The 23,046-nt window shown below is 35.5% G+C and overlaps 1 protein-coding gene across 1 annotated transcript; it reads right to left on the bottom strand.

Moving 5' to 3' along the window:
- Positions 1–1,663: 1,663 nt before the first annotated feature.
- Positions 1,664–15,559, bottom strand: LOC142334864 (uncharacterized). The gene is made up of 7 exons (XM_075383190.1): positions 15,292–15,559; positions 12,921–13,066; positions 11,602–11,781; positions 10,809–11,089; positions 7,790–8,177; positions 2,723–2,970; positions 1,664–2,098 (listed from the first exon to the last, which is right to left on the bottom strand). Exons 1-7 carry the CDS (start codon positions 15,436–15,438, stop codon positions 1,812–1,814), a joined length of 1,677 nt encoding a protein of 558 aa, XP_075239305.1. The 5' UTR covers positions 15,439–15,559; the 3' UTR covers positions 1,664–1,811.
- Between the last annotated feature and the right edge of the window lie 7,487 nt (positions 15,560–23,046).

Here is a 23,046-nt window from a genome sequence, read left to right as displayed (position 1 = left end):
TAAACGAACCCGACGCGCCCCCGACTATTTCGGTTTCGAAAGTTCTGTGTGCTCAGTTACCGATGACTCTGCCGCCCCTGCACATAAGAAGCAAAAGCCTGAAAATCCAGTAATCGCGACAATAATCCAAGAAGAGGCAGCTCAACCTCCTGCACCAGCGACCTATTATGAGCTCCAAGTAGTGAGTCCTCCCGCACCCCCTCTTGTTGGAACATGGTCACCCGAGAGCTATGACTATGAGGACTATACAAGAGAAACAAGTATGAGCGTCTTTGACGCCGAGAATCAAATTTAAACTACAAACAATTATGTTCAATTTGTTAAATTGTTGCTTGTGTTAATTCTAAATTAAATAATCCTTCATTCTTAATTTAAATATGGATTCGTATCACTTGTGCGCTCATTTTGTGTTAATATTCACTATTTGTTTGCGTTTGTGTCTCAATTTCTTCAGTTAAATTTGATGCTGCATGTGTATCAATATTCTCAATGTTATTACTTTTGTGGATTCGCACTTCGATTGTGCCTCAGTTTATGTTTTCTGTTTGTGCTTTACAGTAAATGTTGAGAGTTTACATTGATTTTATTCTCTAAGTTTAAGCCCTTTATTTCCATTGCCTTGTCATCATTCATTTGCAGTTACTATTTATACTAACCAGTACATATGTTAATATTATTCAAAATTTTTACACTATTGCAGTTTAAAAATTTCTCTCGAGCAGAGGATATGTGGTACGGTTGTACCATATTAAGTTCATGTTTGATTACTTAGTACTAAATTAATTTAAGTTTGCCCTTGTCAGGCTAAAAGTCACATTTCACATATAATTAATTTACCGCCGACTAATAAGTCAACTTTTCAGTTTTGTTCATATCTCCTACTTTTCATTATTTATTCATTCTCTAGAATCTTGTCATTGAATTCAGTTGCTTCAATCTAATCTGTTTTGCACTAAGCGCGATCCTATCGGATTCGAGGAGGAATTCCACATTCAATAAATTTGTCTGTAATCGCAGCACGATTGCTAAGTAAATCTAAAAGTGGTAATCCCACAACTTAGTAAAACTTGGATTCGCACCTCGAATCCATTCAACAAATTGTAAGTGGATTTGTGACACGAATCGTATCTCTACAGTCAGGGATATCACACAGTGAGATAAATATAAAACTGACTTTATTTTGTTTTATTCACTATGTGCCATTTTTAGCTATTCATTATATTGTAAGCTGGACAACATTTCTTTTGTTTTCCAAACTCAATTTTATTGGTATATTTTCATTAGGGTTACATGGCAAAATATCCAATGCCGAAATACCCAATGTGCCAAAGTACCCAATGCCATTATACCCAATTTATTCCCTTTGATCTTTTGGTTCAATAATCCGATTACAAATTAGCACTCAAATGTACAAGAATGTTTTCTCGCACTTAAGTTGATAGTTTAACCCCGTGTTCGGTTGTGATAGTTTCGTATCAATTTCCAGGCCATGGCGCGCGAGGCCCGTGACGCATCGCCAAATACACCGACTGAATATAATGCTAAATAATCGTCCTGAAAATTTCAACGTTAGAGTAAAATATTGGGTATATTTTGGGCATTTTGTCACATTGGGTTATTTGGCGTTGGGTATTTTGTCCTGACACCTTTCAATAGCAACAGATGAAGGAATGAATTAAATTTTCTTTGAACTGATTCGTACAAACAGCACTTATTACACCTTCTTGTGATAAATTTTCTGACCTAACTACTGGGGTTACGGTTTAAAAATAAGGGTTAAACTTCAAATTGCTCGAGTTTGAGTTTTATGTTTAGTTAACTGATATTTCAGTCTCATTTCGTTTCAAGGTTCCCAGTAATCGTTTCTCCTCTCTCTGTCTCGATCTCTCTGTTCTCGTCTTCTCTTTCGCTAATTTTTTCTTCGCGTGCTCTTCTCTCGCGACAAAAATCTTAAGTTTGAACTTTGACTCGTTCAGGGCACTCTGGATCTCCTGGATGTCCTTTTCTGGGGGGTCACTGGTCGATATTGTAAGGAGCATTGCCCTTTCGTAATAGTCTATGCTGTTTGCGTATTCCTTCTTCAGGTAGTATATTCGACCTACCGTGTACATTTTGTTAACATGTTTCGAGTTGAAATACTGGTTTGTAGCAGAAAAAAATAAGAAGTTTGTTTTGAATACAATTTATGAATAATAATTCACATCTTCTCCGGAAAACATTTCGCTGCGTTCAACGCTGGTCTAACAATAATTAACTGCTTAACTGGCTGCAATTTTCACAAAATTTAACCATTCTCGTTGCATGCACCGCTTAAAAGCTGCGGGTGTTTGTAGTGACGGGTTAACTTTTTTTTATTAAAAACGAACCCATATAAACGGAGTATAAACGGAATATAAATGGAACTGCAGCCCCCCCCCCCCCACGATGTTAAAGCCCTCCATAATTGCACATTAAACGCTAATAGGGGGTACATGTTATCCGACCACTTAGCTGTGGGGGGGGGGGGGGGGGGGGGTAATGAAAAAAACCAAAAAATTTTAAAATCATTGCTCCTAGTGGTATCAAAAATGCTTCTGATTCAGACCTCTGATTCAGTTTCCTCTTTTTCAAAATCTTACCAAAAATAAAACATAGTTCTCTGTTGAATAGACCTATACATGTTGGTGTTCTTATATTGATACGAAAAAAATTGAACAATGTTAACAAAATGAGTTCCTCAAACCTAGTCTTGTCATTAAATAAGCCAGGTCTAACTCGTTGTTCGCTTCATTCTCAATCAAATCACTCGATTTTTTATATGCTTTGGAGGCGGCGTCGTAATCTTTGGTAGTGAAGTAGCAGTTGCCCAATTCTGTAAAATACTCGGCGTTTGTCGTGTCGCGCTCTCCTAACACCGTCTCTCGAATTGCAATTGCATTGTTAAGTTTTCCGAAAGCTTTGTCAAGTTCGTCTGTGAATCGGATCAGTTTTCTTTTGTTTCATTGTTTAATGTGTGAAAAATCATTCTCAATTAATTACAGTAATAAAAAATGCAACTTATTGTTATTTAACTGAGGCTGGAAAGGTTTATTCTGAAACGTAAAAAAAAACAGAAAAAAGGCACTCAATGAACACTGCATTATAATTCAAAAACTGACTCTTTGGTCAAAAATTTGAGTGGGACAACTATGTAAATACGTCATCTTAGTTTCTGCTCCAACTTGACAAACCCCTAGTACAGCTCAAACGGTTATCTTGTAAGATTCCTACTTGATATAATCCTTTTTGCCAGACCCTGAAAATAACTGCTTAAATTTTGCAAAGTTATTGTCGTTTTCTTCAACTGCGTCTGTTCTGTGTGAACCTCTTTATTTTTTGGCAACTAGAGACATTGCATTCCTTCAAGAACCGCACACAAACCCGAAAAGGACTCTTGCTCTCGAATAAAGATGGATGCATAAAAATAGAAACCTCAAGACACTCACAGACATAAAAATGATGACAATCAGCAAAATGACCGACAAAGGCAAAAACGAAAAGACTCCTGCAAAACTCAAATAATAGGGCAAAAGATGGTAAAAAAAGAAAGCAAAGCAAAATGGCGACCAAGAAAGACCAAACCAAAGAAGTGGGAACGGCGAAAGGATCTATGGATTGTGTGAATGCGTTGACTCTAACTTAATTGAAGTCGCCGATTATTGTTCCGACCCCACTTGTGGGGGGGAGGAACTATATACTCAAATGGATTTTTTTTTGTTCCGTGAATTTTGGCCGACCGATATATTCATCGTAGAGAAATGTGCGTGGTATCATTAAAAAGCTCGTCCAGCGTAGAATTCGAAAATAAAAAGATTTTTTTGAATTTCGTTTTTTTCGAGGAGTTATTGAGGTTTAAAGTTTCATGTGAACACTGGATATTTGGTTCACTTTTGTTCACATTTACCGTAATTTTCGTTCGAATTAACGTCTTTTCTACGAAAAAATTAATTCAAAACTAGAGTTCACGCCAAAAGGTAAATCAATTTTAGGTTTTTAATAGACGAAAGGAGATAATAAAGATTAGTTCTAGTCTTAGAGGGAAGTTTAATATATAAAAAAAATCGAATTAGGTTTGGGAGCTCTTTTTTTAGAAAATTTTGCAACTTTTTTGTTTTTTCAAGTGACCTAGAGACTACTAGACACTTTTAATATCGAAGTTCCGTTAATGACAAACCCCTGTTACGATCAAATGAAGCCCAATTAACAAAAAAATTGTTTCGAAGGGATCGCTCATGTTTTTTTTTGGACTCGTATCTCAAATTTCGTAATATCAAATGAAATTTTGATTTATTTTTTGAGGTTTTACTAAAGTTTTATAATCCTATGGCATAAACTTGTTGACTAAATGTGCAATAGATTTGCTAATGAGCATTAAGAGAACCTATCTAGTGCGGTGAGTGGACATTTAATGGCTGTTAAGACTTTAAAAATAAATTTTCGAAATTTTTTTAAAAATTAGTAAATCATAAACTTAATTTTGTGAAATGTAAGTTCGTCTCAGTAAAAACAGGATTGAACTCTTTCATACCACTGCAACATAAGTTAATCTCATTGGCGGCTTTATCAATTAACTATTGGTTATACGTCTTCAATGCCACAAGATTTCAAATTTTTAAAAAAATTTTTTGGACATTTCGTTTTATTGGTTCATTTTGAAATCTTATCACGTCATCCTATTATTGATGGCTACATCTTCCTTTAGTGAAGACGTCAAAAAGATCATAGATAAAACTTTCTGAGAAAAAAATATGGTTTAAATGGCTTCAACACTTTCTTCACCCATGTTTCTAAAGAAATTTTGGTTTTTGCCTGTATTTGTTGTTTTTTTTTCATAGTCAAAAGACATATTGTGATGTCTTATTGATTACCTAGGCATCAAAAACATCCTTGTATTTGCATCGTGGAATAGTTGAGCGTATTCATTGTATTCCTATGAAAGCTTTTGAGTTTAATGGCTGTTAAGACTTTAAATATATTTTTTTATTTTTTTCTGAACATAAATCAATCTTAAGCTTATTTTCGTGGATTGTAGGTCAGTCTCGGTAATGACAGAACCGCTTTTTTTCTACATCAGCAACAATTTATCTAGTTAGCGGTTTTGTCTTCTAACTATTGGTTTTTTTGACTTCGGTGCACGAGTTTTCATAATTTTTATAATTTTGGATTTTTTTTAGTAATATTGTTTCCTTTTGAAAGCGTATTACATTATCCTAATATTGGTAGCTCCCATTGGCTTAGTGAAGACGTTCAAAAAGTTTTCAGAGAAAAATGCCTATGGTTTAAACAGCTTCGACACTTTCTTCTCTCAATTTTCTACCGAACTTTTGGATTTTGCCTGTTTTTGTTGTTGTTTTCATAGTCAATGACTTATTGTAATGTCTTATTGATAAATTTTGAATGACAAACATCCTAGTCGTAACATCATCTAGGCATAATTTAGCGTATTAAATGCCTTCCGTTGAAAGCTGTAGAATTTTTTGACTTTGATACTATGGGTTTTCTCAAAAATTTCGTGGTTTTGATGTATTTTTCTTTGCCATACGACTTGTTCTGATGAGTTATTGATGTCACATGAGTGAAACCTATGATTGCTATTTCATCGAGGCAGAATTTAGTGTGTTTAATTAACTTAAAATGTAGCATTTTATTAAATTCAAACATCTATTTTTGTTATCTCTTCATTTGGTTGACAATTAAGTCAAAAATGTAGATGAGCTCGGGTCGGAACATCATGTGCGAACGCACATTAACGAGTTGCCTTGTTATGCTTCATGATAGTTTGACCACTCAAGATTAAGTCGAAGACTAAAGCAAACTTTGATCAGACGGTATCAGAAGAACATGACTGCTGATCACATCGGCTAAGACAAAAATGACCTCTGATTAGAGTTTCGTGCACTTGAGCAGATTTTTGGGCTGAAAGTGCGCTCGATGCGATTTATGTTCAGGACGTTCTAGACCAATTAGAGACAATTGCGCAGACTTTCGAGCCTTCAAATCATCACTGATGGGTATTTCATGCTCCCAAAGTTGTCTCTGATCAGACTAAAATTTTGATTTATATGAACCAAGACATTTGTTTTCTATATAATGTACCCGGACTCTAGCGTCACAGTAAACCAACACTGATCCATGAAATATCAATATTAAAAGGCTATATCAGTATTGTTTCATAGTATTCGGAAGATTTTTTGCTCGAAAACATCGCAGAATAAGCTGAGACAACAATTTTTTTCATTAATTTGACATGCACAGTGTTTTGATTCCTTTCTCTGTTCATACAAAAATTGCAACTTATTTTAGCATTTTCAAAATTCAATTTTGGACAATGCATAAACATTATACTTGAAAAACGCGGTAAATTTGCAAAATTGAGGGTTTTGCAGATAAAAGTTACTAAGTAACAGGAAAAATCAGTGGATAACAGTTGAAGACAACTTAGACTACTTGTTTAGCAAGAATATTTGGGTTTTTTTCAGGTTGTTATGAACTAATTTTAATCAGAGAACGGTCCGAACAAGTAGCGATCAAGCAGTCAGAACAAGCGATCAGAATGAGAAATATTTGATCAAGCTATCGGTCATGTCAAACACGCATGTCAAACTCAAAACACTGCAAATTGTAGAAAGGAGTCCTTTTTAAGCATAATAGTTTCATTAATCAATCATAAATAAACTATGTTGCCATTTGTTTTTTTCTCATAAATATAGTTTGGTGGAGTTGTTTTTTTTCTTTAACAATTCATGTTACTATTATATTAGCTCTGATCAGAGAAAGAAAACTGAAAAATTTAAGCTATTTTTAATAATCCAATCATGTTCTTACTCTGAGCAGACTTCGTTTTTTGTCTGAATTTACACTTTTCTTAGTGAAAAGCAACATGATAAGAATAAGTTCATATTAAAGGAACAGACTGAAAAATACTATGATTCAACGCTGATTTACCATGTTACTATACTACGGGTATATGTTTATCATACGAAAGCTCATCTGTTTCCACGTGCATTTTTGTTTATTATTTACAGATTAAAAATATTTTAAAACTGTATTTTGAACAAACATTGAGCATTACTTGCACTATTACCGTGAGAAACATAATCAAACAATCATTAATATATTAATATTTGACTTGTTGAGATTCCCACTGATTGGATTTTTGTTCTTTTTCAGGTTTTAAACGCCTTCTCTGGCACCAAATCTTGCAATTTACAAATCACATCTTAAAAGATTCGACGTGATAAAAACTGCAGCATGAATTAAACGAAAATTTTCTCTGATCAGGGCTCTCACTATAAAAATTTGTCTGGCACATTTTTGCAAAATGAAATGAAAACGCTCTGACAACCTTCTTTGCATATTTTTTCAACAAAACAATTTCAGACGAGGTCTTGTCTAAAAAGCCTAACTTCTCGAAACATGGCAAGATATAGTCCGATGACCGTTAAATGAGAACAAGGCTTGTGAAATTTGGTTTTCATGGGGCTCGATTTCAGGCAATCTTTTAATCTCGAACAACAGACATTTGATCTAGGAATCCTACGTACTCTTTAAGCACGACTTGCTTACAATGGGAACAAAGTGGCCTCCGATCATTTTTGCGCCCTCAAAAATGACCCCTTTCAGACAACCACAGACGGAAGTGACCTGTGCTCAGGCCAAAATCAGACCATTTTCCAGACTTTAATGCACTCGAACCCATTTCTAGACCCTGCAATTTTGGTCTGGAAACACCGCGTTTGTGCATATTGGCTTGGGTTTGATCAGAGGTCACTTCTGTCTGGGAACAAAGAAAACTGTGGTCCCTGTGAGTCTAAAAACAATCGCTTGTTGAAGTGCAACCTCACTCCGTCTCAAATCATCTTTCGGAAGGTCAAGTTTGTTATAACTTTCTTCAACGTCTTCAAAGATGTCCAGAGCACAGTCGAAGTCTTCGAGATCTCGTCTGATCATCCCTTTTCGAATTTGATTGGCCAATTTGTGCGGAAAATTAATTTGATTTGGCCATAATTTCCTACCGAGTCGAAGTGCGCGATTTAAAAGTTTTTCGCCGTTTGCTAAGTCGCCAAATTTAGTGAGGAACTCGGCTAGACTCGTGGCCAGTCGGTACCCGAGCTCTTTCTTATCTTTGTTCTCCAGGAGTAAATCACATTCTCGTTTGACTAAAAATAGTTTCATTATCTACAGTCAGTCATCATTTTTTCTCTATCACTGCTGATTGAAAATATTTGAAGTACATTCAATTTTGCTCCTCGTATTATAAGCCCCCATATGATAATATATATTAACCGATTTTCTTTGCTCTCCGTTTTAATTCATGCATAGCTTCGGCGGAACAATTTATCTTATTACTTATTATTTTCATTAATCTTGTCTCAAACTTTAATTAAATTTTCCTCAAAAAAATCAAGAATTGAGCTCAAAAAACCAACGCACATTTTTTCATCTCTTTCATAATATCAGAGTATTTAGAGCATTTTTTTAACCCGAGTTGAACAAAAAGTCAATATTTTCAAATTTTGTATGATGCTTGCAAGAGCTTGAGACCGGAGTTGAAGAGTCAGCGCCAAAAGCGCAAAAATATGTAAGGTTGGCGGAGAGTGCGCTGAATTTTCCGGAATTTTTGCCAAAAATTTTGTCAATTTTGCTAAAATTTGTTAAGAAGATTGTTAAAATTTGTGAAGAATAGTGTTGTTGATTGTATTTTTAAAGACAAAAAACATTTTCAACTAATTTTAATTAGATTTTTTGTCTAGAGTTTTTGCTAAATATTCCAAAATTCAGCCTTTTTCATCAAAAACAGGACGAAATTAGCGTCTTTAGTCAACTTAGATTAAAATTACCGGAAGTACACACCCAAACACCACTAACATAATCTTTGTAGACTCAAAAAGGGGCTATTCTTACTTCAGATTCCGTTGAGAGTGCTCTTTAATTAAAACTTTGTCGGTTTTGCTAACTTTACTCGTTGCTTATCAAAAACGCAGCTTTTTCTGGTTTTTAAACTAACAAATTATCTATATCTATTACATTCGCAAAATCAAATGTTTCTACTGGACAATTAGCATTAGCAGGTCTAGTTTTAGACTAATGGTGGAATGTTACAATGCAAAAAAAATTCGAATTGTAATCAGTCGTTCTTTTTTAAGAAAAAGTCGGTTTATTTCATATTAGCTAGCTAAAGATCACATTTTTTTTATTTTTAGTAATTGCAATTTTTCACGTTTTTAAACTTTGTCACATTATTACATTATTGACAGTTCACATATCAAATTTTTGGCGTTCAAAATAAGACGCAAATGAACAAATTAAAATCTTTAAAGACATAGATTCTGGTTTTAACGGCTTCGACAAAAAGTTATTGAAGAATTTATTTGAAATTTTTAATTTTGTTTTTAACTGTCGTTTTTACTGGCGCACATTACCGAGCCTCCTTGTTGTGGATCACGTGTTACGTTTATTTTGGATTCTGTATTTTGAAAATTAGACGCCTAATATTAGCATTGATCGCACATAAATTCAACACTTATATCTTAGCGTTTCATTTATCATTGTCCCTACAAAAATCAGACGCCTAATATTAGCATTGATCGCACAAAAATTCAATACTTAAATCTTAGCGTTTCATTTATCATTGTCCCTACAAAAATTCAATGCTTGAACCCAAAGTAGATGATTAACTTTTAGGCTTCCTTTTAGGCTTCTAAAAATGTTTTAGAGATTTTTACAAAATTTTGAAATTTCACGATAATAATATTGTTTGAATTGAATTGTAAGTTGATTTAAGAGTGAAAATCACGACTTACAAATTCTTTTGTTGAGAGAAGTCACCCTGCTCAAAATAAGCATCAAAAAAATCTGCAAGAAGTGCATTCTCTAAAATTGAAATGATGAAATGGTTTTTGTGTGGCTTTAGAGGAGCAAAAAAAAAACAATTTTTTTCAGGTTTGTGTATATTGTTTTGGTACAGCTCGGTTTAAGATTTGAACAACTTTCTAGTTTTGTTATTTTTTACATATTGTAACATCATTAGTAGGTGTTGAGAGCAAATGAGAAAGAATGGAGATTATCGTTTCTGGGCGTCATGGTGGCATTGTGACCGAAATTGAAATACAATTTTCTCCACTACAATTTATGGCAGACTTTTATCGAAAATCAGCTCGTTTTAACAGATTCAATGCATTCACCAGCATGTAGGAAACGTGTTTTTAGAACCTGAATTACGAAGAGTACAGCTTTCGTAAAAAGGCTAAGGCATTGTGGTACAGTGATAGAAGAGGCGACAAGCCTGCAGGAGGCCAGTGGATTAAACTTTGTAGACAGATGTCAAAGCGCAGAAAAAATGCAAGATAAACGAAGATAGAAATTAGCCCGCAACTTCTTTATTTTTTGTTTGCTGAGAGCGTTGAATTGATGACTTTAAATTTAGCGCTTTCTCGCAAGAATATGTAAGAAAAATGCAGCGTATATTTTAACTTGTTAACACTAGTTACCAACTATTTTACTCAGTTTAAATCCTCCGCCCTTGTATGTCTTACAAAATTTAGACAAGATTACTTTCTTTCTCGTAATTTGTCAATTTGAAGTTTTTTTGCAACATAAACTCTGGCCTGCTAAATAAGACTCTAAAAAACATTGTTCAATAAACAGGAGTAATAGAAGTCTTTACAAGAATCTCAATGCAGAAACCAACTTTTGTTTTCGACTCGTACATAGACTGATACTCCGAAACCTAGACTCGGACCATATTACAATGAAAACTGTGGTGATAATATAGGACTAAAAATACTCACATATTCCAATTATCCACTGATTCGTCTTTTCCAGTAATTTCTCTCTGATCTCTTCCAGTCCATACTTTTCTACTAAACTTCGGATCAAAGGCGCGTACTCAACATCTGAACTTTCCAACAAGTTGGCTTTGAATGAAAATCCTTTAAATGTTTTGTCGAAATCACCGTCATTGTTAAGCAGAGCGTACACTAAGTGATCGTTTTCTTTCGGTTTGGACAGAATTTTTAAATTGATATCTTTCTTCAAGCAACAGCAGATTTCGTATACACACCAAGATCTTTGCACGGAAATGTTTCCTTGAACCCTCCGTGAACAGAATTTCTTTTCAAAATGTTCTGTGATAAAGCCAATGACTGTTTTTACCTTGATAAAGGGCTATGCAGACCCCTTGTTCATTAGCGACAAGTATCTTGCAAGATCTTGAAAGAATTACCCAAGATACGCGTCTTGATCTTACATCTTGCAAGATAATAGTTACCAGCAAGATAGACGTCGAAATTCGGCAAGAAACTTAAAAAGGTACATTTTTTGCATTTTCTTGACGTTTCCCGACCAATTTTTACTTAAACATTTACTTAATTCTTTAGACCTTCCAAGTCATGAACATGAACCGGATTTAAAAGTGGGCCAAAGACGTGCACAAGATTCACGAGTTTAAAAAATGTAAAATCAGACTTGGTGTTAATAGCAGGTCCGGGTGTACATAGCAATTTACATATATTATAAATGTGTAAAGTATTAATTTATACCAAATGATTGAATTCTATCTGGAGAAAAGGAAATATTTCCCTTCGCAAAGCTAAAGGGTTTGTAAGATCAGGCAGAAGTAAAAGGCCGTTTCCGATAGTTTCGATGTCGTGGGGTACTTTCTTTTTCAGCCATGTTTCAACTTGAGGAGGACAGGTTGTGGTTGGAGAATGAAAGTTTTCACAGAATATGTCTATCCAGTAGTAGCAGTGTTTCAGCTCCTTTATTTATGATCTTATTATTTGTCGGTTTCACAAATTTCCTATTTGTTCACTTGTGAATGTTCGAAGGGACTGTCAATGTTTTTTGTTAAAGTCTCATTGTTAAGCACAGATGAAAACTCGTTGCTTAAAATTTCAGCTCAAAACCTTGCACAAAACAGAAGTCTTTGGACAACAGATTTTTTGGCAATTGTAACAGTTTTGAATTTTGACAGGTTTGGAGCAAGTGGTCTTACTTTAAAAAATAAATGTTTTTGTTGTTGATGAAAAGTATTTAAACGTCAATAATAAGAAGAATCGGATCCGTTCTGTTGTTTTGGAACCTTCTCAGGTTGAGGTCCCAGATGGAAAGTCGATATATCCAGACCAAGATGAACGCACAACGGGGGTGTCGTGCGCTCAAATTTACATAGTCTGGAAACACGGAAAAACGCACGAAAGTCTGGACAAGAACGCTCGAAAATCTGACGAACCCACGAAAGTCTGGACAAGAACGCACGGAAAGACTGGTGAACGCATGAAAGTCTGGACACGAATGCACGAAAGTCTGGTGAACGCACTTAAGTCTGGACATGAACGCACGAAAGTCTGGTGAACGCACTTAAGTCTGGAAATGAACGCACGAAAGTCTGGTGGACGCACGAAAGTCTGGACAAGAACGCACGAAAGTCTAGTGAACGCACTTAAGTCTGGACATGAACGCACGAAAGTCTGGTGGACGCACGAAAGTCTGGACAAGAACGCACGGAAAGACTGGTGAACGCACGAAAGTCTGGACACGAATGAACGGAAAGTCTGGTGAACGCACGAAAGTCTGGTCAAAGGCACTTTCCGTCTGGGACGGTCTGGACAAACCGACTTTCCGTCAGGGACCTCAACCTGGGTTGGATCAAAATATTTGCTCTGCTCAACGAATCATTTTTACCATTGAGGAATTCATCTTGCATTAATAAGCACCAGTCTTGGATAGCGTAAAAGATTTAGCCCCATGCCCCACGCCACTGTAGTATATGCTATGTAAAAACATACAAATTGTACCTGCGGGTCATAAAACACTCTAGGATGGAGGGGTGGGCAGTAAAATAATGGGATCCGGAAAACAGAGCAGATCTATGTTCTATGTGTGTGCATGATCGTTCCTGTTCTGCATGATCTAGAAGTAGTTGAAGGATGTCGTTGAAGTTGGACAGCCATGAGAAACAGACCCTGAAGTTGGCATTAGAAACATACTTCACGCCTCTTGCATCTACTCGCATACCCACAAACGCCATGAAACTACAGTCAGTCTCCTATTAAATAAAAAAATTACTGTCAGTATTGCCTGCCTTTACGTATACGCCAACCCTTTGAGAATGCGCACTGGTTTTTGAGCTTAATTTTCAAGATGTTGACGGTACCATACCATTTGAATAGAATTGACTGCTTTTGAAATAGTTTATAATTAAGAAAAATAAACGCTTTCAACTTTCAAGAGGTACGTCAGATAAGCTTTACAACTTGCTTAGATGACGTCCTTTTCAAAAACACGTCAACTATGTTTTTTACTTTCCAGAAATTTATGAACTAGTAATTATGTATTAACCTCAGCCACTAATCATCCAAAATTTAAATAAAAAATATTTACTGTCAAAAAAGTAGTTTTTTTAAATTTCCTCTGCTAAAATTTTGAACTGCTTTGAATTCATTCTTTCAAGAACTCAAGGAAAAAAGTAATTTGACTTGCAAAATTCTTCATCAGCCTCATCATGAGTGAGTTTCTAACAGCTGTACATATACATTTGATCTGCCTTAATAACCCCCTTTTGAAGTTGGATGTGTGGTATTTGCAATTAGACACGTTTTTAAAATCAATTAATAAGAAAGAGATCTCTTTGGAGCTTCTTCAACAGTTTTCCTCAGAAGTTCAAGAAATTACAGGCCATAAACGGTGAGAATGCTGTGTTTCTTATAGAAAAGTTGAAGGCTCTTTGTCTACTTTCCATGAAAGATTGTTCTCAGAATTTTCCGTTATTTTTGTTTGTTTGTGCAGTCTTAAATTAGTAGTCTATATAAAATTGCTGTCTTTGCAAAAACAATGTAAAACTTTGTTAACTTTAAATATGGGTTTTAGTAACGAATTCTAGAAAAAACTCCGCAAATCGTGTTTAGTTTGTTCACAGTTTCTTCAATATGAAGATCATAATTGATTGTTCGATCTAAAACTATGCCTAAACCTTTTACAGATTCTCGTGGTTCAAAATCAGTTGAAATTGGGTTAAAAATATGCTCTAAATTTTAACCTGAAAACATCACCTGAGTTTATTTAGAGTAAACTCAAAGTTTGTTTTTTGTACCAAGACATTGCCACCGTATTATAAGTTTTGATACTTGATGAAACATCTTCTTCCTCTACAATGTGTCTTCGTATTATCGGCAAACATCGTTAATGACTGGTAGCAAATTTATTGGTTTAGTTTCCGGCAGCATCCCCGTTCCCTTTTTATGCAGTGCCAATACTTTAGCAGTTTTGAAACAATGAGGAAAATTATAGCTCTTTATGCAATCATTGAAAAAGTCTACTCGCGGTTCAACTTTTACAGGAAAGGTTAACCTAAAAACTTTGTTATTGATTTCATCAAAACCACTTGACTTGCAGTTTTTAACATTTCATACAACTGAAAAAAATTCAAGTACGGGTGTACTAGGCTTAAAATATTATTTTTGGAAAATATTTGGGCATTGTCGTTGCTTTGATTAAGGTATTTCTGACTTGAACCTGTTTTCTGTTTATCGAAAACACTTTGTCAGTTTTATTATTGTTAATGGACTTCAACTCTTATTTGACTTTACAAGAGCTGTCTGCAAGCGTGCGTTACGATCTGCTTGTAAATATATTCAAAAACTTTCATGTTTTAAATCATTTTTGGAAAGAAGCGCATGCGGGAAACAAAAGCCTATCTGCTGTTTCTGTTTGTCAAAGTTAAAAGGTGGGGTTAAGTGTGGACTGCTTTCATCAGGATTGATTTGTGGATCCGACTCCGTGATATCAATGCAACTGCGAAATTAAGTCTTGGTAACCATGTCAGCGATGTTATAAACACATACCCGTCCTCCAAAACTCTGTGACTTGAAAGTGTGGGAACCAAGCTGTTGCCTGGCATGATCAAGGTATGTATGTAATAACCGTACAAAATCTAATATGGGTCAAAAAATTTTCTCTCTACCCAAGAGCTCTATTGTTTCCCGACGCCTAAAATTGGACATTCTCATTGTGGTCAACTGTGTACGTTAAAAGAGACATAACTGTTTCTTAGTAGAAAGCAAACAAAATTACTGCGTTTGACATGAGTGTAGCTTCATTAATGCAATTGAATTCGATTAAAAATGCGGCCAGGAATGCTGTTTTTGATGTCTGTGAAGCATCAAAAATTGTTTGCACTCAGTGATATATGTTGGTCACAAAACTTTCCGTGACGCAATTCATGTGCTTATTTTTTAACGCCGATTTGCATTGTTATATCATTCATGGACTTACCTTAGTCCTGGGTTTCACAATCTGTTCACACGTTTCCCGTCCATTCAAGTGAGTGTTGTTCAGCATGTAGTTGTTCTTAAACTCACGCAGGAACACACTCGACACGCCCATCGGAGCATTTCCACTTTCGCCCTCATCTACTGTCATTCTGAACCAATTGATAAAAAAATGCAATCTCTACGTTATTGTCAAAAGTCAAATATTCATTCAATATACTTTTATTATAATAATTACTACAACAGCAAACGCACTCTATAGAGCGTCAAATTCTTCAATGTTTAATAAACGCTGTACTCAATGATTTAATATTTTTTTGCCAATTTTTGATTTTTTTAAAGCAATTACACATGTACTTTCTATTGTTTTGGCTAAATGAAGTAAACGCATTTTCTGTACAACTAACATAAACAGAAAATAAGTCGATAATCGAGCACATATGATACTAACTTTCCTTTGCAATTGATGGCTAATCATAGAGAAAAAAAATGACGGCCTTGAATAGAGACTTGGAGTGTTTCTGGTTTTTGCCTTTGATTGGTTTTTCAGTCAGTTGGTTTTTTGTTCACAATTCATTTTATCATTTAATTTGACAGCTGACAAGATCAATTACTTGTTTTATGAAAACTGAAATCTTTTTAATTGAAACTTCTGCATGTGTCTGTCCATCTGACAACAAATGGTTTACTAACTTCACGTAACTAGACGTAACTTCACCTCATCAGAATGACATTCTAACCGATTGATATGAAACCTCTGCTGGTGTTTAGTAGTTTTATTTTTTCGAGCTTACAGTTGGCTCTAATGGTTCTAATAGTTTCAACAAAATTGGAAATCCATAGACGATTTTTCTGTTTTTCTTTCAATAAATTTGAAGATCATACATTAATAATCTCAATCGTGACTTAACTCGTGATTAGCCCGAGCAAGCTCTATTTGATTTTGATCTGCGTTTGTTTTTACCTTATTCATTTATAAGTGAGTGCAGAGGTCAAGGTTTTTGCATCCGCACTCACTAATAAGTCCAATTTGAGTTTCAAATCTAGGCGAAACTAAATAGAAGCAACTTGGTACATTGAATATTTTACAGTGCGATTAAAAAAAACAAGGTTAATGTTGATTTTTTGCTCTTTTTTGTAAAATTAGTTGTCATTTTGACAAAAAAGTTTGTTGTCTAATTGATAAAATCCATTGAGTTGGTTTGATGTTTGTCGGTTTATCTGTTTGAGTGTTTATTCTAGTGAAAGGAAAAAAAATTGTCTCACTGTCTTAAGTCCTTTTTTGTTTGGATGCCTGTCCTTTTTTCAGATTATATCAAAAATTAAACAGCAAAACATGGACTACTTCTTTGAAGGCATTCGATTTTTGATACAATTGGTAGACAATTGAGACAAAATTTTGGAACAACGAGGCCGAAACATTCGGTGTCAGTTAACATTAGCCTAGCGAGCTTACTTCTTCATTGTGATCTTTTACAAAAAAGGTGTGATTGCGTTCATTTCTCTTCCGGCAAAAACCTGAAAAACCTCTCATTTTAGATTAGAAATAAGTCACAATACATAGCAGCTGGTAGAACTCATAAAACGATAAAAAGATGACAACCAAGTAAATTATTACTATCAAATTTCAAAGTTATTTTGAACGTTGGATTTTGTTCCTTAATGTAGAAATTGAAACTTAAGAAATACAGGAAAACGAAAGTTAAAGAAATTTGAACTAACCTTTAAATTTTCTCGATGAACCGAATAAACCGAAACCAAAATTAGACCAAAGAGAAATATAGTTATTTGTACAGATCAAGATTAGAGTTATGATTTGATTCTCTCAAACAAAGTTGGTACCAAATTTGAAACAAAGATATTATTCGGACCTGATAATCTTAGAAAACAAAACACCTTGAAGGTATACTAAAATTATTAATCGAAGATTTAGGCATAAACAAATGACCTGGATCGAATTTTTCGGACCTTACATAATACGTACGGATATACAAAAACCCTAGAAATCATACCACATTTAGGGCCCGTAAATGATATTTTCTCAAACGATTAGACTAAATTAAACCCGCAGGACTCAATTATCCAAAGTTATGAAAAGATAAGTTAATATAAATACGGCTAATTTTTTAAGCCTTTTTCTTAACCCAATTTCCTGATTCTAATTTCACTTGCTTGTTATACAACCTCCGTTACTCTCAGCGGTAATAGTCTTTATTAGTCGGCAGTAATAGTTCGAATTTTCTAACTTCCTCAGGATTATTCAATAGAGTCGGTGCAGACTCAGAGATCGAATAGTGAAGTAGAAAATAGTTAGGAAGGAGACTTGTTGTAGAATACATTTAGTTTGATTCTAGCTTTGATTTAGTTAGGAATAAGGTCTGTGGTAAATTTGCAATTTTTAATTTATAAGTCTAGTAATTTCTTAAATTAGAGTTTGACTTTAATTCAAAACAAAACATAGCTGCTAGGGACATAGGTGGTTTTACAGAGATCAATGACTATTAGGTTAATTTAAGTTCTCCCGGGACTTGGACATCAAGAGAGTGACTGCAGACACATTCAAGATGTTAGTTTCTAAGAGTATCAGCCGCCGCGCTCCTTTGGAGTTTGAATAAGTGAAGCCACTCTGAGGGTAGGGTTGCCTACTCGTGGAAGAGTTGGCGAGTAATACTAACCCATGTAGTATGGAAGGGCGAACCAAATAGACACTTAACACGGTCTGCAGTAACCCTGAAGTACCTTATGGGCAATAGATTTTGCATTCTTTTTTCAAGTGGTCGATACTCGTCTGATTGGGTTGTCGAGTGAACTATGACGAAATTTGCTTCATCTTCAATTTTAGTAGTCTTTGAGGTCACAGATTGATCTCTTAGTATAACTTAGTTTCATTGAGAACTTGGTATACTTCTCAATCACAGTACCACCTAATTTATAATTGTTTTCCTTTTTCCATACACTTAGCTTATAGTTGAGGCTAGAGAACTCTGAATTCAACTTCATCATTACTCTTTTTAAAAAATGCTGCCTCCAATCGGAATCTTAGGAGTATCAGAAGGGCCTGGTGTAACCTTCTCTGTTATATAGGATAATAGGCTTGCGAAGTTACCGCTACTCTAGTTCTCTGTTTTTTGAATAATCAAGTATCTACAAATTGTTGGGATTTGATTAGGGAATCTCCCCGCTCCAGTTTTTCAAATTCTACACTAATTGAAACAGACTGGAGGTGGCGTTTAATTTCCAGACGCCGCCATTTACTTTACGCTTTTCAAATTCTGCAGACTTCTTCACTCTAAGTGAAAAATTAATTTAAAGCTTTTTTTTCTGTGAGCCAATATGTTGCTCAATTTCCTCTAATCTATTACGGGCGAAGAAACATTACAGTTGTAGCATTTTTTAAAGTTTTTGACGAGTTTAAATGAAAAACGATTCGATTTATCAAAGATTATTCAATCCTAAAAAGCCTGGGTTTTATCAGTTTAAATTTGTATGATGCATTGGAAAGTGTGAACTAAAAAGACAAAAATTCTTTGTTCGTGGGTTATAAATTTGAAAATAGGTTTTGAACTCATGAGCAGTTGATATCTGACTTCTTGAAACCGCTTGCGGAAATAAATCCCACGGAAAAAACCCCACTTTACTATTGACGAGTTGCGCATTTAACGCGTTTGGCCATGCCTTGCGGGTCATGGCCATGCCTCAGCAGCCCATGGGACTTGATATGAAAGTATTACAACCGAACCAATTATAACGACCGGAACTCAATTTTAAATTGGGCGTTTATTTCCATGGGGGTTATTTTCCGTGTTGATTTATTTCCTATCTAAAATGAAGTGGGTTTTTTATTCATGGGGGATTATTTTCTTGACCCGCTTTGAACCTAATAACTGTTTGTATTAAGAAAAGGAATAGACTATTTTGGTCAATTCCTCGGCGAAAGTCTTTATTACAAAAAAATATCGATTATAGTGGCCACTCTTTATAGAAGTTACTAATAAGAACAAAAAAATCAGAGTGGACGAGACTTCTTACAACAGATAAGAGAGTTTTTAAACGTGCGTTGTTATGCATAATTGAAATTGGCTGCAAAAACCATCATTATACCATGTCCAATACCATTGATTTTTTCGGCCCACTTGAGACCACGTAGAATTTTTGTGCGTTCACTTTTTTTTGGATCAAAACAGTTTATTTTTACTTGGCAAACAAATTAAGAGGGGAAACTTGATAACTTTTCGGAGCAGCAATTTTGAGTTGGGATTTAAGGCTATAGCATCGACCAAATCCTCAAAAGTCAGGTCTCTGAATTGTCCGAATCTACAAGACCAGTTTTTTCTATTTATGGCGCAGATTTCAAACATGCTAGTTTGTGGTTCAAGAGAGGTTACGTCAAAATGCCGGCTTGCATCTCGGACCTCTGCGTGGTTCTCAATTAATGCCCATTTGTTTCAGTGAATTAATAAGTGTCAACTCCTTAACATATACTTGAAACACAGGGTTTTTTAGTTCTAAAATGTGGTGCTGAACAGAGGTGACTTTTAAAAATTGCACGCGAGTGTTTCAACAGACTCGTATTCCCTAATTGTGAATTTGAATCCGATACAAATGTTTCAATCATAAGTTCGTCTAATTTTCTAGGAATAAATTAACAAAATCACTGCAGATGGTTGTTCCTAAGTTCATATAGCAAATTATCACCTTTTGCATGCGTTGGTTATAATTTTAACCATCACTTCATAGTTTTTTCACGGAGGCTCAACGGTTCTCTGAACATATGTTTAAAAGAACGATAATCAGCTCTTTCAACCTCTAGGTGACGCCTTTCGTCAGAACCAGGCTCGATCGCACCAAGTACTTGGAGTTGTTGAATTGCTTCAATTTGTCGTTAGATCATTTAAAAGGAAAGAGAAACAGCTCGAGGGAAAATGTTTAGGATGCATACGTTAAAGGATTTATTTTTATTGTTGAATTTGTTCCTTTGTAACAAAGTCCAATTTTTTCTTGATTGCTTTTTTGAACGCATTGCGAAATGCTTCTCCACTGATACAGTAGAACACGAAATTCATTGAATTGTTCACAATTATGCAGGTCTCAGCTAGGGCGTAGAATGTGCGCGCGTGTTGCGCATACATGAGAGAATAGGCTGTAAGAGTTATTGATACGAGCAAGCAGGCCAGAAAAGACAGAGCCAGGGTCATCAACATGATTGTGTATTGGCGAGCCGTGTCCTCTTTTCGTTGTTGTCTCGCAATTAATTTCATGCGTATGTTGTTGGTTTGTTGAGATGCTGCTTGCTGTGCAGTTTTCTATATATTGTTTTGTTTTATTAGACACTATTCTGATTCTTGGGGTACTTTCCTGGTCAGTTAAATCGAAGTGGGGATATATGCTGAAAAAAGTATTGTTAAATCTTTATACACTAATCGCGATCAATTTTATATAAATTGTAATGCTAAGTTACTCCTGGCGAACTGATGTCACTTTGAAATCTTGGGAACTGAACGGTTTTTGGAATACATTTTTTAAATTTCGCTTGAGTTTCCTATATAGCACTATCTTTTAAAGATAAGTTCTTTGAATTACAATAAAAAGCATTTTGTGCTGTTTTGAGCCCGTTTTGTTGCTTGAGATGATCAATTCACATCCAAGAAACTGTTTTTTGTTGCTTCCATGCAGATCAAAGTTGCATCCCATGTTTAGGTCCAGACCCAAATTGAGCTATAATCAGACCCAATCGAGCGCATACCAGTGTGTTCCCAGACCAAAATTACAGGGTCTGGAAAGCGGTTCGAGCGCACAATAGTCTGGACCATGGTCTGATTTCGCTCTGATCAGAGGTCAATTCGGTCTGGAAGGTCTGATCATAGTCTTTATAGTCTGGACCATGGTCTGGGTTCGGTCTGACCAGAGGTCAATTTGGTCAAAAAATCTGATCATAGGTGGTTTCCGTCGCACTTGGGTCTGATCATAGTTTTTATAGTCTGGACCATGGTCTGGATTCGGTCTGATCAGAGGTCAATTCGTCCTGGCAGGTCTGATCATAGTCTTTATAGTCTGGACCATGGTCTGGGTTCGGTCTGACCAGAGGTCAATTTGGTCAAAAAATCTGATCATAGGTGGTTTCCGTCGCACTTGGGTCTGATCATAACCGGTTGGAGTGCACTTGAGTCTGATCATAATCTGATTCGAGCACACTTGGCTCTGATCAGCGGCGGCTTCTAGCGCGCGAAGTCTGATCAGAAGTCAATTTCAGCATTCTTTTCATTTTTTTCCAACGAAGAGATGGTGATGACTCTGTTGAGACCCAAGAAAAAATATCTGTTCTGACCAGAGACTCATTTTGAGTCCCTTGCCTTGAATCAGAACAACCACGACAAAAGAGTCCAACCTCTATCAAGTGGTCGGTCACTGTAAAATAGAATTAGCAACTGTAGATCCAGACGTTTCTTATAAATAGCTGTCTCAGTTCATCTATGGTGCTGGCTATTTTTTGCAATGGCATGTAATGGTTTTTTAATTTCTGAAAAATCTTCATTTCAAAAAACACTTTTGACTTTGGTTATACTTGACCCCTTTTTCTGCTAAACAGATCAGTTTTTTTATGAAATGAATAAATTATAACGATACCTAAAATCTCGTGCTTGTTTAACTCTAGTTTCTGATCAGAGGTCACTTGGGTCTGAAAAGTCTGATCATATTCTGATTATGGTATGGGCGATGGTCTGAAATTGAGTCTGGGCCACAGTATGGAGACGGTCTGACCAGAAGGCCTTTGGTCTGGAAACTCTGATCAGAGATAATATCTGATGTAGTCTATATAGGCTACATCAGATATCCCTCTGGGCATTTCTTAGGTCACTAATGTAACTGATCTAGTATTCAAAGCCTTCATTCAAATTGTTCAACAGAAACGGGCTCATGTTTGTCGAAACATATCAACCATATGCCAGAATCTAATTTCATACATTTGTTGAATCCTAATTCATTATCTTCCTTGTCAAATTTAAACCAAAATGATCAAATTTATACGATGGAAAATAATAATAGAATTATGTCCGTTGTGTATATTTTAGTCAATATTACTGCCTTGTTTTACAAAGAAGGCTTTAGTACTTCGATTGCATTTGTAACACAATCTTTCACAGAGAAAAAAAGATTCAACATTTTCTAGAAAATTAGGCGTCCTCCTGTTTCCTATCGAATTCATTTTAAATCAGAATGGTCCCATTTCCAAGCTGCTAAACCGCCTGTTGTTGTCTTCCGAGGTTTTATTCACTTGCTCTTTATGCGTCCCGTTCTGAGAAGTGGTTCGCTTGACGAGAGCGATAGCAAATATGATGTTGCACGTGACCAGAGTTACAGATGGTGCAAGGTAGTACAGGATTCCATTCATCGCTAGCACCGACATTGTTAACCCGAAAGGTGCAATCCACATGCAAATTCCTGATTCCACGATTTATCCACACATTCCAGCGTTCTCTTTGAGTTTTAGAGAATTGAAAATAAACAACCTCATCTGAAAAAAATCCCCGCTTATTTCTGGCAGCTTCGAACTTTTTTTGGCACAAGTAGCAAACGAAAACGTATATGAAAAATATAAATCAACATTCAATGACTTCTGAAGCCAATTTTATAAATAAAAAATTTTGAGTTTTTTGACGTGGCTCACCAGAATAGCGTTCATTTTCAGTAACTCTTTTTTTGTGTCTGGTACGTTCGACAAGAAGCAGTTTAAGAATTTCAATTGCAAATATGTTTCGTT

Source organism: Convolutriloba macropyga, chromosome 2 (assembly GCF_964194025.1).
Source record: "Convolutriloba macropyga chromosome 2, txConMacr16.3, whole genome shotgun sequence".
NCBI classification, from domain to species: domain Eukaryota; kingdom Metazoa; phylum Xenacoelomorpha; order Acoela; family Convolutidae; genus Convolutriloba; species Convolutriloba macropyga.
This window is presented reverse-complemented; position numbering and strand designations above follow the sequence as displayed.

Excerpts from the sequence above, each read along its gene's own strand:
- LOC142334864 (XM_075383190.1), bottom strand. The coding sequence starts at position 15,438 with ATGACAGTAGATGAGGGCGAAAGTGGAAATGCTCCGATGGGCGTGTCG. Across the intron at positions 13,067-15,291 it reads TTGTGAAACCCAGGACTAAG|GAGACTGACTGTAGTTTCAT; the intron begins GTAAGTCCATGA and ends TTTATTTAATAG. Across the intron at positions 11,782-12,920 it reads CTACTTCTAGATCATGCAGA|AAAGGAGCTGAAACACTGCT; the intron begins ACAGGAACGATC and ends AAGATCATAAAT.